General features: G+C 30.2%; 1 protein-coding gene across 1 annotated transcript in view; it reads left to right on the forward strand.

The window, feature by feature from the left end:
- Positions 1-17,409, forward strand: part of Lgr4 (Leucine-rich repeat-containing G protein-coupled receptor 4) — a 57,629-nt gene that overhangs the window by 15,145 nt on the left and 25,075 nt on the right. Inside the window, exons 2-7 of the mRNA XM_014237534.3 lie at positions 2,265-2,434; positions 12,116-12,466; positions 12,925-13,039; positions 13,573-13,644; positions 15,377-15,454; positions 16,131-16,202. Coding sequence (XP_014093009.2) covers positions 2,365-2,434; positions 12,116-12,466; positions 12,925-13,039; positions 13,573-13,644; positions 15,377-15,454; positions 16,131-16,202 — 758 coding nt within the window. The 5' untranslated portion in view covers positions 2,265-2,364. The remainder of the gene's footprint in view (positions 1-2,264; positions 2,435-12,115; positions 12,467-12,924; positions 13,040-13,572; positions 13,645-15,376; positions 15,455-16,130; positions 16,203-17,409) is intronic.

Raw genomic sequence — 17,409 nt, forward strand, 5'->3', positions numbered from 1 at the left:
ATGTTGCCGTTGATGTGATTATTTGCTGGCAACACAGGCGATATCTTGCAGATGAGCCGGCGAGCAGCCGCGCAGCGCTCACTTCACAATAAATACATAAACAATTATTTTACCGCTGCGTTCATGCATGTGTGTGTGTAAATAGCTGCACAGTTTTAGCGCAGTTTGTTTGTGTTTTTGTTTTTTTTCGTTGTGCCAGTAACATAATTTCCATGATTACTTTTTGTGCGGGGGGTAGCGGCTGCAGCAAGCGACGCTGTGCGTTTGTTTTAATAGCGATTGCGTGTGTGTGCGAGTATTTCCCGGCGACCGGTGATGCAAACGAAATGTGGCGAAATTGTTGTATTGTAATTGTGTGTGCAAATCGGCATTTCAAGTCGCTCGAGAAGCATTAAATTTAAGGAAATAATTATAGAATTCACTTGCATATTTGCTGATCAATAAAAATATATATAACAAACTATTGGTTGTGTTTGTGTGTGTGTTCATCAAATTTCATTCAACTTCTAAGTAATATTACATATTGTTGCCGTCAATTACGCTGTCGCTGGCTGCCTATATATGTGTGCGTGCTAATAAAGAATCATTCAAATTGGCAGCTAAATTCAAACTGCATGTGTACTTGTACATGTGTGTGTGTCGGCAGAAATGCGAAAATTTTGCCAATATTTGTGCGAAAGAAAATTCTTATATTTTATCTATCCACTATTACTTGCATATATATTTTTGGATAACTTGGCAAACGCTGTGAAATAATTATAATTAATTATTTATAATTAACACTTTGTAGAATTTGTGAAAAGCGCATATAATGGGCGATATAAGAATTTTAAAAAAGTAATTGATGATTTAATTTATTATTATAATGGTTGTTGAAGCAATTTGCGAAAAAATTTCTGACTAAACGTTGTGGTGTTTACAAAAAACATAATTGCTAGCGGAAATTAACGAAAAAGCAAAAAATAAGAGAAAGAAAATTAAAAATATTTTTGCTTGCGTAATTATAAAGTGATCTGCATAAAAAAAAAAAAAGAAAGTACAAAATAAATAAATAAATTAAATAATATTTTTTTTTTATTCAAATATATTATTTAATTTTTTTAATAAATTTAAATATAAAAAAATTTATTTTACTTAAAAAAACCCAACTCTAAAAAAATATATATATATATAATACTAACTAAAATTAAAAGTATTTTTGAAAATATTTTTGCTTGCGTAGTCAAGAAATAACCTTCATAAAAAAACGCCAAAAAAAGAATTAGTACACAATAAATAAATAAATTAAATTATATTTTTTTTTAAATCAAATATATTATTTAATTTTTTTTTAATAAATTTAGTAATTTTAAATATAAATAAAATTATTTTAGTTAAAAAAACCTAATTCTAAAAAAAAAAATATTTATATATAATACTAACTATTCTTTCTAACTAAAATTAAAAATATTTTTGAAAATATTTTTGATTGCGTAGTTAAGAAACAACCTTCATAAAAAAACCCAAAAACAGAAAAGTACACAATAAATAAATAAATTAAATTATATTAATTTTTTTTTAAACCAAATATATTATTTAATTTTTTTAATGGTTCTAAATAAAAAAAAATGTATTTTAGTTAAAAAAAAATAACTAAAAATATGAAATCTTTTTTCCAACTTTTTTTACGCATTAATTGAAAATTTTGCTGCTTAGTTCAAATAAATAAAATATTAATAATTCAAATAAATTATGTAAATATTGTGTATTTAATCATTTTAATAATTCTAAATGTGAAAAAACTTTATTTTAGTGAAAAAGAGCAGCAATGAACTTACGAAATATTATTAGAAAATGTGTTTTTCAATCAAAACATTAAAATTACGAAATATTATTAAAAAATAAAGTTCTTTTTAATCAAAATATTAAAATAGTAATACAAAAATATATTTTTTTAACAAATATACAATATTATATTAGTATATATTAATATAATAAAACAAATTGCATATTAATTAAAAAGCCAGCTCTAAAATTATTAAATATTTTTACTAATTTTGTGACTATTAAACGAAAATTTTAATTCAAATAAATTAATAAATTATATACTTATTGTATATTTAATAATTTCAAAAACTCTAAATAGTAAAAAAATGCTTTTTTAGTGAAAAAGCGCAACTCTAAAATTGTATTTTTTTTTAAATTTGTTTTAAACTTAATATAAAATTTTAACTTTTTTTTTTTATTTTTCATTAATCTTAAGTGTTGCTTTCTTCTATTTTCAGTGAATTAAAGTATTAAAGTGAATAAAAAAAATGTGTTGCAGTGCCTGAGTTGGGATTTCTCACCTTCGCCTCTCAAAGCAAACTCAACTGAATCGTTTTAATGATGTCTCTTGCAATAATTTCTGTGCTGAAACGCAGAGCTCGCTGCGTTTATGTGGCGCTGGCCATTGGTAAGTCCTATTTTGTGTTGTTTTTAATATACAGCATTATTTATAACAGTCATATAATTATAATATATATAATATAAAAAACAAATATTATATATACAATATTTTATATTACAAGTAATATTATAAATTTTCATAGTATCCTAAATTTTAAAATTTTACAGATTTTTAAAAACTAAAATTTCGTTTATTTCTATGACAAGTTCACTCAGCCAACATTTCCAAAAACTTTAAATTCTGCTGCTGTAATTTTTATAGAGTTACGGTCCACCAACGGCTGCGTCCAAAATTCTTTAATTTCCAAACCACTGCGATTTCGACACATTTTTGGAATGAAACTAAGTATTAAAGCTTAGAAATTTAAAAACTGTAATTGTTCAACTTTCTAAAATTGAAAATTTTATAAAAATAATCGAAAAATTATGAATATTATTGCAATTTTCCGCCGTACAAACTTGCCGATTTAAATACAGTTCTTATATAGAAAACTTAGGTATACCCTGAACAGCTTATTTTAACTTTGCCACGATGTTTGTAACATCCAGAAGGAAACGGCTAAGACTCTATAAAATATACTTGTACATATAACCATCTGTCTGTCTGTCAAACTGTATATACGCTAACTAGTCCTTCAGTTTTTGAGATATCGTTCTGAAATTTTACAAACGTGCTTTTCTCCTCAAGCAGCTGCTCATTTGTCGGAACCGCCGATACCACACCACTATAGCATATAGCTGTCATATAAATTGGACAATCGGAATCAAGTGCTTGTATGGAAAACTTTTCCATTTGACGTGATATCTTCAGGAAATTTGGTTTGGGTTGTATGCCTAAAGCAATAATGTAATCTCCGTGGAAATTTTTCAGTTTGGAAAACTATAGCATATAGCTGCCGTACAAACTCAACGCTCGGAATCAAGTTCTCCTAAACCACCTTTTGTAACTATTTGTGAAGGGTATTATAGCTTCGGTGAAGTAACTATCTTTTCTTGTTTTCTAATTGTTATATGCAGATTTAAAATATTTACAAAAGCATTTATAGCCATTTCCACCATTCTAACTCGTCAAATATCAATTAGTGAAATGAAGTGAACTTACATAAATTTCTAACCTCTTCTTTGCCTTAAATGCACCGAAAGAATTTTTATTAGTGCGGCAAATAGCTTCACTGTTAATTTTGAAATACCTGTAGAAGCTGCTCTTTTAGGGGTGTGATGCATAACTGCCTCCTGCTTAAATCAGCGGACTTACCTACTTGTTTGCAGTAATTTTCTGTTACAAAATGTAATTAAAATGTTATTAAACAGGTAGAATAACGGTAAATTGTGTTCAACTACTTGTAAGCATTGGGGAATAATTTGGTCATAAACACGCACACAAATGTACATAAACGAGTATGTGTGCGTGACTATGTGTATATGTATTTATTCTACCTTTTCACTAGGATTTTAATAACGTTTTTGGGCTGAGCTTTTATTGTGCGCTGCTATTTTAATCACTTTTAACATGACAGTTAATATCACAGACTCCCACAGTCGGCTGCATAAATTATTTCAACTTTTTTTCGGCCACAGCATTTCCATTAAGTTTTGTACTATGCAATTCCACCTCCAAATCATACATACATACATGTATGATGTGTATGGACTGGGTTTATGCTGGTGTAATAACTAAAAAAGCTTGCTAAAATACCTTTACTCTTTGTACTCTTTGCTTAACCAAGTAGTTGGCAACGTTGTGGTTTTGGGTGTGTGTGTGTGTTAACACAACTATTTTTCTTTCTGCGCTTTACAGCTGCCATAATATTATTAATATATTTCGAAATTCAAGTATACAAAAATATACGAAAAATCACTGCTACAATAAATACCCAAAAATTACCGTTATTTTGTTTATTCAAAGTTTAGGGGCACCTCCAAGTCTTCAACTAGTTGAACTTAATCCAACGATGAGTTTCAATGAAGCCAAAATTACCGATGCCGCGCGCGGCCAAAAAGTTTAACGAGGAGTGTCAGCAAGTGAGAATATGTATATGTGTGTGTGTGTACTTACTTTAAGTGGCAGCTGACAGGCCGCAGGTAAATGACATTGTCGACTGTTACCAAATCGCAAATTCAAGTTTGCGTTTATCGCTTGGCACAGGTGGTTTTGGCAAGCAAGTACTTTTTAAGACAATATATTCAATAGCCAAAGCGGCAACTTTATTTTGACAGCTTGTTTTAAGTCAGCAAGTCACTACTTAGCGGGGATTTACTTAACGACGCGAAGTTTGGGTTTTGCTTGTGGCATATTTCCTGTATGGCAATCAAATTTCAGTTTTTAGGCGCTATACATTAGTTTATAAACTATTTCATTGAATAATGTATGCATATAATATGGTCATATTTAATAGTTGAACAAATCATGCTCAAAGCATGAGCAGCTTTAAGTTCATTGCTTTAATCCTAAATGTATGCTATATATTCAACGTGCATTGTGCTGTATACTTCAAATAGGTCGTTTTTGAATTATATGCGTATATTAATAATTCAACAAAAATAAATAACAAGAATAAATTTTAAGTTCGGCATGCAACGAAGCTGTAATACCCTTCATAGTGGCATTTCTTATAGCATAAAAGTGCATAAAAAGATCTTTATGCTGATTTAAATCGGCCAGTATGCATGGCAACTATACACTATAGTGGTACGCTCTGAATAATATGTTCAAAGACTATAGCGTTTTCTTAGACAAAAAGCTATGTCAAATTTCGTGAAGATACCTCGTGAAATAAAAAAGTTTTCTATATAAGAACTTGAATGTTATTGATCAGTTTGTATGGCAGTTATATGCTATAGTGGTGCGATAACGGCGGTTGCGATAAATGAGTGGCTGCTTGAGGAGAAAAGCACGTATGTAAAATTTCAGTTTGAGATCTCTAAAAAGGGGGGCACTAGCTCGCGTATATACAGACAAACGAATGGACAGAGGGACGAACTAAATTGGCTTAACGCGTCACGCTATCCATCTAAACATATATTTTACAAGGTTTCCGACATTTTCTTCTAAGTGCTACAAATTTCGTGGCAAACTTAATATATCCTCTCCTGTTCAGGTTTTAATAAATGCAAGTAATTTAGATTTGTTGGTCAAATGTAAAATTTTTGTCATCATGTTCCTGAAGTACCTATTCTAAACAAATATGTATAGTAATTTTCCAGAGAAGAACTAGTTGCTTAATAATTTTCTTACAATTTTGTTTTTTAGCATTCAGGCTAAGTACCACCTTTTTAACGCTTAAAAGTATGCCACGTTTATTTCCATGTTCATTGATTGTAAATGATTTTAAATGGAAGTTGGAGTAAAACTGTGTAATTGATGGATTTTTCCTAATTTTTTTTATATATATTGTATTTTTTATTTTTTTATTTTTTTATTTTTTTATTTGTATGTTTTTTGTTTCTTTTTTGCACAAAAATCGTAGAGGCGGAAAATATGAGTGTAAATCGCGCTCCAGCTTTTGTTTTTCCTCTTAACGAAATAAGTAATTTATGACTTCATTTCCTTTCCAATACATAATTTATTTATTATAATTTTTTTCTTGGACTTATTCAACGAGTACAATGTAAGCCTGCGAAAATCCAATACGAAATTTATGGACTGCAAATAATTCGCATATTTTTGCATTACGATGCGCACCGAAAATCGATTAGTATAAATTTAATGAGGCGACGGAGCGCTGCAGGAGAAATGAATGAAGCTGTGCACGAATGTCGAAAGCAAAAAACAAAAATCAAAATCAGGAAAAAGTTGTGCACAAAAACAAATACAATACGACCGTATGCCGAGTTTTTGTGTATAAAATATAAATCGAAATATTTCTTTTTTATAATTGTCTAAAAGTATATTTTATTACTTATCGATAAGAAAATGAAGCAATCACGCGCACGCACACATAAACACGGAAAATCATTTTGCATATTTTTGTATTTTTTCGTTTTATTTTCTCGGTGCTTAATGACCTTGTATGCGTCGTGTCAGCCAAGTGCCAGCGCCGCTGACAGCCGCTGTCAACACTCTTGCTGCATTTGTTGTTTTGACGACAGCAACATGGATATTTTTGTTTATCAATGTTATTAACGATGAAAGGCACAATAACAAAAACAGCAACAGCAAATTGTTTACGGATCATAAAACGTGATGTATGAGCGTAAGTTTCTGTTTGTCTTTGTGGTCGTCAGCGATCGGCATAAGTTGTTTTCGGCGCGGGGGCTGTGTGACAATGAAAACCTGCCTAGCTAGTGGCACAAACATTGAGTTGAGTGGCGGCAGGTGGGTGGATGTTCAAGCGGTAAAATCTGCTACCCCATCTTGCTATTGACACTGATAAATTTATTTATTGCCGCACACCATTTTATGCAATTTTTTTCACAAGCTGTTTTCCTTTTGAATGTTTGTAAATAGCTAAAAGTGATTAATTGTTTACATATTGCCGCCAATATATTTGCGCTCACATGTTATGTTTCCTTGTGCGACATTGAAATCGAAGGAAATGGAAAAATGTAAACAGTTTCCAACACTGTTTTTTCGTTGAAGCAATTAGCGTTGCATATCAAGCTATTTAGCATACTTTTGAGAGACCATATTTTGTTCGCGGTTTTTATATAAAAATCTCCAAGGTATATTTTTACCCAGTCAGTAGTTTCATCTTAAATCAAAATAAAAATATGAAGCTATAACTTCAAAAATACAAAAGATTCCTTGCAAGAACTTTATTTTGAAAAATTTATCCAGGGATGGCACCGTTGCCTTGGACAATAATCCATGCCAAATTTCGTCGAGATATCTCCTAAAATTTAAAAGTTTTCGATACAAGCATTTGATTCCGATCGTTCAGTTTCTATGTCAGCTATATGCTATAGTGATACGATTTGAAAATTTTTTTCAGTAATTACACCGTTGCCTTAAAGAATAACCCATGCCAAATTTCGTGCAGATATCTCGTCAAATAAAAAAGTTTCGCATACAAGCACTGACAAATGAGCAGCTTCTTTCCGAGAAAATGATGTGAGCAAAATTTCAAATACATCGAAATCAAAAACGAGGGGACCAGACAGACGAACATGTCTAAATCGACTCAGCTCGTCATGCTGATTATTTATATATGTATATATATTATGGGGTTTCCTGCTAGGTGTTACAAACTTCGCGGCATACTTAATATACTCTGTTCAGGGTATAAAAAAGTAGAAATATTTAAGCTAAGGTGGAGGTTTCGTCTGGCATTCAAATATCTCGATATATTTCCCTCAATCTTGGGAAACTCGCACTTAAGATTCTACTAAAGGATAGCTTGCTTTTTTTTTGCTAGAGCGTTTGCAGTGAGTCACGAATTTTAGAGCCTACACTTTGGCTGCAGATGCTGATGTTTCTTTCAGAAATTCTTCAGTAAAGTTAATTGTTTGGACGATGGGAGATATGTCGACGTCGATGAGTTCTTTGATTCAATGAATGGCGTAGTACTTCCGATATGAAGCAAAAGTCCATAGAAGTTCATCAAAAAATTTTTAAGTGAAAATCGCTAAATTACGTTAAATAAATGATATTTAGGGCTTAAGCTAAGCTATTTACGTATTAAGCTAGGTCCTTGTCTTATTGCGCTTGCCAAGCCTAGTTGACTGTTCTCGGCGTTGTTAAAATCGGGGTCAATTACGTACGCTTACGTGGAACTCGGACGTGGGAACAAGAGTCACTTAAAGTACAATAGTAAAGTATGATAGAGGGTTAAGCAATTAGTGAAATATTTGGAGCCTATGGTACAGGGTGTATTAAGAATAATTTTAGTAGAAGGTGTATTACACTATACTGTACTCTAGTACAGGGTGTATTAAAAATAATTTTAGTAGAAGGTATGTTAATTTCGTAAACTTGAAAAGTTATACAAAAATATTGATGGGTCTGTCACTCAGTGAATGAGAATTGTCAAGGATGCGATTGTAATTTATGGTGGCAAATATTTGCTTTGGCAATGCAAAATTTTTCAGCTTGGTTTCTATATTCAATTTGTATGCCTAGGTTTTGACTCTATGCGACATAATACACGCAAAGATGGTTTATTAGAATAACTGTTTCGTTTTTTTATTTGTGTGCGCACTTGTGTCACTGTCAGTTTCATGACTTATAGAAGTTTAAAAGTAGGAAGAGAGGGAGAGTCTTCAACGATTTTGCGGCAGGACCTTGTTGTGGCGCAATATTATTCAATTAGGTCTTTATATTTCTATAATTTGTTTTTACTGTTATAAAGTTGCGCATGGCTATTGTATAGCCTCAACGGGCGCCTTGATGAAAATTTATGCCCATTTCCAATACAGTTACTTTACCGGCATCGACTTAATTCATTTTCAAAGACAACGCATATCTCAATGCAGAGCCAAGTCATTAAAATCGTCGATACGTTTACGAGCGCACCTGCAACGGCATTTATTGCGTACACGTTACGCCAATTTCTCTTTGTTTTTGCTATTTTTAATGGACATAATTGTATTGCATGTGCCTTGTTGGCCATATTATTGAGAAAGCCAATTTTGATGGATAAATAAAGCAAGGGAAGGGCAAAGTGAGAATGTTGATATAAAAATCAGACCACCAAGCACCGTGACCTTGGTCATTTATGGGCAAAACAAGATATTTGTAACGGCAGCGGAACGGTAAAAAGGGGAAGAGTAAAGTATAAAAAATAGCAAAGAATCAACAACAAACGAAATGCAAAAAATAACAGCTACAACAACAAGGCGTGGATTGCTAACGATACAGGAAAAGTAAATAAAGTGCAGATAACAATAAAAACGTAGCCGTTTGCGGTTATGTTGCTGTAAAACAACAAAAAAAAAACAGAAATTGGCTAAGTAAACGTCTGCGAGGTATTACAGTGACAGAAATGTACCTAGAAAGCAACCATTGTGCAAGAAATGGCGACAACAACACGAAACAAGCAAATTGCGTATATTTCATGATTATTCGAAGCGGCGAGTGCTGCAGCAATAAAGCAGCAAGCGATAAAAGCCGAAGAAATGCGACTGCGGGCGATTTGTGTGTGCAAATGTGTGTGAGTGGCAAATAGGAGAGCCAGTGTAGTGAATACCGAATTTAGGGGTTACATACAGGTTATGTCCTCAGAAACATCAAGGTTTTCGAATAATTGCTTAATTTTCTTATATGCTGTATTACAAGTATATTACATATTGCTAACAAAATTCGAGGGATTCCGAAATCTTAGTTTAGGTTTACAGCAAGCTATTTATTTGGAAAAAGTTGCAACTAATCTAGTTCTAATCGTCTTATAGTATTGTACAATATTTTCGGTCACAATGCACATGCAGGATAATAATAATTTCAAACACGATTTAAAGACCTATATTGATATAATATAATATAACCTCGAAATTCTTTGCGTTTCGAAAAAAGACTTATTACGACATTGTTTGTAATTTATAACACTAGTTTTCTTATAATAACTTAAGCGAAATTGGTAATATTCAACGAAACAAATTTAATATTAGTTTTTAGAACAATTCCAACTATTAGCTTGCTCACAATAAGATTGTTTTAGTCTTCACACTTTGAAAATTTGCATAAATTAAATTTCAAAATTCGTTAAGAGTTTTTCTTTTGGAAACTACTACTCAAATAATACTACGGGTGGTCTTCTAAGACGAAATATTTATAGAAAAAAAAATTATATATCTGAAAATATAGATACCGAAAGCTAAATGTCGTGTGATAAAATTTTTTCCATTGTTTGGATTTTGTTGCGAAATGCTGAAATATCGAAATTCCGAAATCCCGAAATTTGGTAATCCCGAAATATCAAAATCCCGAAATATTGAAATCCCGTAATAAAAATTTTACATTATTCTAAATGCTTCGGGATTGAAGATGTTATTGTAAAATATAAACATAATACATTGAAATAAAACCATAAGAAATTGGTGGTAGCAGAATGGAGCTTGTTATCAAGAAACCCGTAAGTAAACCTAAGAATGGAAGCAGAAACGCATTAGTGGAAGCACAAAAAGCAAACACTGAAGACCGAACCGAGCAGCAATGCGAGCAATAAAACTCAAACGAAATGGTGTTACACGTGTCGTTAACATTCAGCGCACGAGCGACACTGGCACCAGCAAGATGTGAGGGGCATTGTCAAGTAGCGGCAACTGTAAAATCGCAAATAGTGACAACAACCACAAGAATAGACGTTAGCACGCTGCCAATGTTCACTGTCTTGTGACAACAAAGAATTTTCCAAGTGTGTGGCAACGTCATTGGACTCGAAATGTATCGTTAGACGGGTGAAAGTGCAGCAAACTATTGTGTATCAACACAGGCAGCTACTCTACAACTACAACACACATTACTACAATAATAAATTTTTGAAATATTAAACGCTTATGGCCACAACCCACCACATCTGCGGAATTCAATTACACGCGCTTGTTCGTAGTGGGCGTGGAGTGCCTGAGCGTCACACTGTCGTCTGGAATTTGCAGTTGGCCGTGTGCCATGCGTGTGATGGATGCGACACTTCCATGTGGATGCGTGGTCACTTGATATGAGGGCGCCGATATTTGTCAATGCTATTTTGTTTACTCACAGCGACAAGTTATTGAAACGCGCTGCAGTGTGTGTTGTTGTAGAAAGTGTGATTAATCGGAATTGATAGTGGGACGTTGCCAGTTTTTTAGTAGCTAACTTTTGCTCGAAAATCGGAAAAAGTCTTCATTTTGCAAGTTGGCCCAACAGCGCTTTTAGGGACTGTGGCGTATAGTTGCCAGCTGTTATTATGCTGGCAGCAATATTTTTAGAATGCATTTTCGCTTTCTTTTAATCGGAAGACACTTTCCTGGAATTAGATAGAGGCTGATCACTGCCAAATATGCGTCTATTTGTGTTTTTATAATATAAATAAATATATGTAAGTCAACATAACTGAATTTGATAATGTTAAAAACGAAATTACTAAGTGAGAACAGTTTATTTGATAAACTACCGCCAAGAAATGATGTTGCTAAGCTTAAAAGATACTATAATTGCTTAAATATTGTAATTGTTGTATTGTATTGTTAAAAATATATAGACTGGGAATAGTTTTAATAAGTACAGTTTTTGTGTCTACAATGCAAATGAATAGTCACGGGTCTTTGCTGTTAACTAACACAGCTTAAAGCTTGTTATAAATGCAGAAATTATAGAGTGAGAACAGTTTATTTGACTATTAACACAAGCTTTATATAACCAGTGGACTTAGAAAATAGTGTTTTATCGGCGTTAAGCGAAAATTGTTAATACGGTGTAGGAACAGTTGAAGTGAGAACAGTTTTTGTACGGCTTTTTTAAATGGTAATGCTTTGGTATTTGCAGAAGTTATGAGACCACAGTTTTAAGAACGTTAATTTTATTAGTAAAGTCAAACACAGTCTACTTGTGAACAGCTTAAATCTACACAGGTACTTTCATATTACATATTTAACATATTATCGGTAATTAAAACTGTCAAACTGCTGAAGCGAAAGATATTGCAGTCAATATTTAACGCAACTTATACCCACGTAACATGCAACCCTGTCCGCTCAACATTAATTACCCCACTTACACTAGAAAAATATATACATTTACATTAATGATTTTCCAACTCATTTTCTTTCACAGTTTGCTTGCTTCCTACACCTGCCACAACATTCCTACCATTAACCCTGCCCACCAGCACAACAACAGCAACAGCAGTGACGGTGAGCACTGGCCTAACGGCGGCAGCAGTCAATGAGCCAGCCGACGCAATTATAGCGCCCGATGCAATGGACCAATGCCCAATGGGCTACTTCCATTGCAATATTTCGGCGCAATGCGTGCCGCAGCGGCTAAACTGTGACGACAAAGCGGATTGTGATGATGCCTCCGATGAGTGGAACTGCGTCAATGATGTGGATGCGAAATTTTGGGATCATTTCTTTCGCAAGCAGGCATATGGGCGCCACGACGACGTGCCGGTGGAGACGTGCTGTAAGTGCCGGGGTCTACCTGTACGATTATAATTGTGTATGTGGGTTTGTATGTATGTATGTGCTTGTGGGAATGTGCTGCTTGGCAAGTCGTATGAGCGCCACTTAAATTAACCGTTATTGGCGTTAATTGCCTTGCCACATGCAACGGCATTGATACAATTGCCGCTGGCGCTAAGTGATTGTTTGTCACTTAATTGCTTAGCAAAAGCTATCTCACACTTCTCGTTGTATATTTTCGGTTATATTTTTGAAATTGTTGTGGCAAATTGCTCGATTAAAATTATTTTCTTTTATATAAACTTTTTTATTTGTGTAGGGTATTATAGCTTTGGTGCAGCCGAAGTTGACGTTTTTTTCTTGTCTTACTTATTTCTCTGTAGGCTTTAATTATTGCAAGTATTGCTTTTGTTGCTTCTGTTGTAATTTCTTACTCATTTTCACATTTCACATTCGCAGATTGGCTCAACAGCACCAATTTCAGCTGCCTTTGTCGCGGTGATGAAATTTTATGTCGCTTCCAGCAGTTAACGGCAATGCCCGCCAACCTGCCCGCCACGGAGCTGGCAATGCTGTGAGTATACTTCAACAATATAAATAAATATACAGCCATAAATACATATACACACGCTTACATTTATAACTATTTATTTGCAAATTTAATGTGCGCTGCAGCGTTTACACTCGTGTGGCATACACTTTTACATACATAGACACATATACAGCTTTACTCACGCGCGTGTTTTTGTGAGACGCTTAATGCGGGATGAGCATCAAAAATTGCCTATCATGCGCATTATACCACTAACGAAAAAATACTCTACGCACGGCGCATAATTAAGTTTTTCTTTATTAAATAACTTTTGAAACTTTTGATTGCTGTCACTGCGCAGCCATGGCAATGCTCGCTCATGTGAAATATTCGCTAGTCATAATTTTATGACTTTTTTTCCTTTGCTGCTGAAGCATATTAAATAATATGTCCGTGTTCTTTTTTTGTTGCTTGCTTTTATTGAATTAAAAATTAATTAACACATTAATTGTCATATTAAATTGCATTTATTGATTAATATTTACTAAAAAAAATATTTATGCTTCCTGTTGCAGTGATTTAACCGGAAATAATTTCCCAAAAATTGACGAAAACTTCTTTGAACAGCTGCCAGTGGTTGAGAGCCTGTAAGTATGCAATAAATTATGAAAATCATGTTATTCGAAGTAGAAAACTAACAGTTATTACAAAATTATTATTTCGACCAGTATTTAAAAAATTAGTATTATTTTAAAAATATTTTTAGATATTTGAGATATTGTTTTTGGCAGCATTACGTTAAACTAGTTAAAAAAATATTTTTTGTTGCAAATTTGTAAATATTTTTGAATAGTACAATATTTTTAATAAATTGTTATTTTTTAGTTAATATTTTTATATTAATAAACTTATTTTATTTTTTAATAAAGTTTTTTAATTTTTCGATTGATTTTGAAATACTTGCAACAAGCCAAAGAAGTTTTTCGATATTTTTAATTTTTTCTTTTGTATAACGTTAAAAAAGTAGTAGTTTTTTTTGCAATTTTTTCGATTAATATTAAAAAAATACGAATAGTACAACATTTTTGGTTAATGTTTTTTTAAATAAATTTTTTATTAATAATATTAAATTATTTAATTAAATTTTTTTTTATTTTTGGTTTATTTTTTAATTTTTTTCCACTATTTTTTAATTATTTTGCGATTGGTTTCGAAATACTTGCAACTAGCTAAAGAAATTTTTTGATATTTTGTTTTTTTTGTGTTATAATGTCAAAAAAGAGCACAGTTAATTTTTTTTGCAATTTTTTCGATTAATATTAAAACAATACGAATAGTGCAATTTTTTTAATTATTTCTTTCTTTTTTTTATATTATAAAATTTTTGATTTTATTATAAAATTGATTTTGAAATACTTGAAATAGCAAAAGAAAATTTTTGATATTATATTTTTGTGTTATAACGTCAAAAAAGTAGTAGTTTTTTTTACTGTTTTTTTTTGGTCTGTTTTCTCCTACTAATATAAAAAAATATGAAAAGTACAACTTTTTTAATTTATTAGTTTTTTTTTTAATTTACAATAATTTAATTTTTTTTAATATTATTTCTATATTTTTTGAATTTGCTTATTCTAAGCGTAACAATAAGTAATAAAATCTTAAATCTATTTAAAACTGGACCAGCTCAAGCTTCTAGTTGCGCCTATTTGGTGAAACGTTGCTCTTTAGAGGGCTGATAGATCCTTTCTTTTGTTTGTTTATGTTTTTTCATTATTTTATAATATTTTTAATTCTTTACCCGTTAATTTTGTAATAATAGTTATAACACAAGATTTTCTATAAATTAGTTGCAGCTTTTTTTAAATAATAAATTTTCCTAATTTTTTGAAAAATTTCGAAAGTTACTGTAAAAAATATACATACAAGTATATGCCACAAGACCTTTTGATGTTTATAATTAGCTGTGCATATCATTTATCATACTGCATACATACTCCTTTCACATGCCCTAAAATGTAAAATTTGAGTTTAAATTAGTTTTACTCGCTGGCATTGTAAATTCCGATCACAAAAGCTTAAAACCACAGAAACCAAACTATAGCAACAAAGCAAACGTGTGGCAGATAACTACATGCCTACTTGTTTGTATAAGCAGATACGCACATTGCATATTCATATTATGTATATGCAAATATTCAAATTTAATATGTTACATTATATGTTAACTGCAAAAGTTTTCTAAAAAAAGTAATAAAAAATGTTTAATATTATTTCAGATTTTTTTTAACATTATGTATACACGTTACGTATAGACTTAAAATTATATAAAAACTGTGCTTTTGCGTCGCTTTCAATCAAAATTATTTCTTAATTTTTCAGTGTTCTAAAATTTTGTTCAATTGAGTATCTCGCGCCATACGCATTCAGAAAACTCTCTGAGCTACCGTTGAAAACACTGTAAGTATGCTTTTGACTTATATTTCTGTTAAAAATAACACGACAAATTTGTTGGACATGAGGTGGCCGCAAAAACTTAAGAAATATATGAATTTTTGAAAAATAATTTTTAAGTATTATTATTTGAAAATATTATATTTTGAAAAATATTTAGAAATATTTTTTGAAAAAAAAATTAGAAATATTTTTTCAAAAAATATTTCAAAGTATAATAGTTAATAATAATAGTTAAAAATATATTTTGAAAAAAAAACTATAAAATAATTTTGAAAACCAAGTTTTGAAAGTATTAGTATACAAAAAAAATTACGAACTTTTATGAAATTAAAACCATTTCAGTTTTTATATTAATAATTTATAAAATAAAGCTCTTGAAATTTAATATCTCACAAAAAAAAAAAAAATTTGCCTAAATATGAATTTTGAAATATTTCGTTGTTAAAGTAAAATCAAAAAAAAATGTCAAAATTTTTTCTAATAATTTAGTAGTTCTTTGCACACTTAAAAATAATAAAAAATGTAAAAAAAAATTTTCAAACAAATTTTGGCTTTCGGCTTTTATATTTATAATATAATCCTTTTATTATTTCAATATATATGCATTGAAGCATATTTTTTAATATATATTAAATATCTAAAATATCTCAAATTTATTTCTTCTTTCTTTTTTTTAAAGTTACTTGGATGAGAACAAAATCACTAGCCTATCGGAAAATTTATTTTCGGCAGCAAACTCCCTAAAAACGCTGTGAGTATATACATGTATACTTTATATAAAATATTAATATGCATATTTTTGATACTTAAAAATTAGTTTGCTTATCTTATCCTTCTAATATTTATAAATTTTTAAAATTTTTTATAATTCAAAGTTTAAAGTATTCTCATAGTACGAAGAAATAGAAATAAGTTTCGATAAATGCATACTTGAAGAAGAACATTATGCATAAAAATAAAAGTTTTCTTAGTTTTATAGTTTTACATTTTTTTCTTTGAAATTCAGCATTTTTTTTAATATAAGTTTTTAAAAATTTTGTAAAGAAAATTTTTATATATATCTATACATTTTTTTCTTAAATGTGTATAATAAAGTAACTATCTGCAATATTTATGTATAAACAATTTTTTTTGTAAGTTTTTTACATTTTTTATAGCTTTCTACATTTTTTTAAATACTAGTTTTTAAAAATTTGATTTAAAACAAATTTTATGTATAAAATACATATTTTTCTTAAATGAGTATAGTAAAGTTACTTTCTTTATATTTATGTCTAAAAAAAGATTTTTGTAAGTTTTATAGTTTTTTAAAGTCTTTTCTAATAAATTCAGCATTTTTTTTAATATTAGTTTTGAAAAATTTGATTTAAAACAAATTTTATATATACAATACACATTTTTCTTAAAGTGCTTAGAGTAAATAATTTTTGAATAATTATTTCGAAACAAATTTTGTATAAATAATTATTTATATTGAAAATTTTTTACATAAATTTCTTAAAGTTTAGCGTATTGTAACTTTTTGCATAATTTAATAAATACGGTAATTTATGATAAAATTTTCAATATAAATAATTATTTATACCAAAATTTTTTAAGCTAATTTATAGTAAAATAATTATATATTTTTTGGTATTTTTTTTTAATGAATTTATAACTAAAAAAAAATTTTTTTTTTAAAATTACTTCAGAACAAATTTTTATAAATAATTATTTATATTGAAAATTTTTGTCACAAAATATCATATTTTATTTAATTATGTAAAAAAGTTCAAAAATAATATTTTTATTGTAAATAAAAAAATATGCAATTTATTGCCTTCAATACTATCATTAATTTTGCATACATATGCCTGCTTAATAATTAATATTAGTTGCTTACACATGTTTTTTGCCTCATTAGACACAAGTGCTTGCTCAAGTTGCGCTCATATGAAAAGCAAATGAGCTTCAACCAG

The sequence above is a fragment of the Bactrocera oleae genome, chromosome 5 (genome assembly GCF_042242935.1).
Source record: "Bactrocera oleae isolate idBacOlea1 chromosome 5, idBacOlea1, whole genome shotgun sequence".
In the NCBI taxonomy this organism is placed as follows: Eukaryota; Metazoa; Arthropoda; class Insecta; order Diptera; family Tephritidae; genus Bactrocera; species Bactrocera oleae.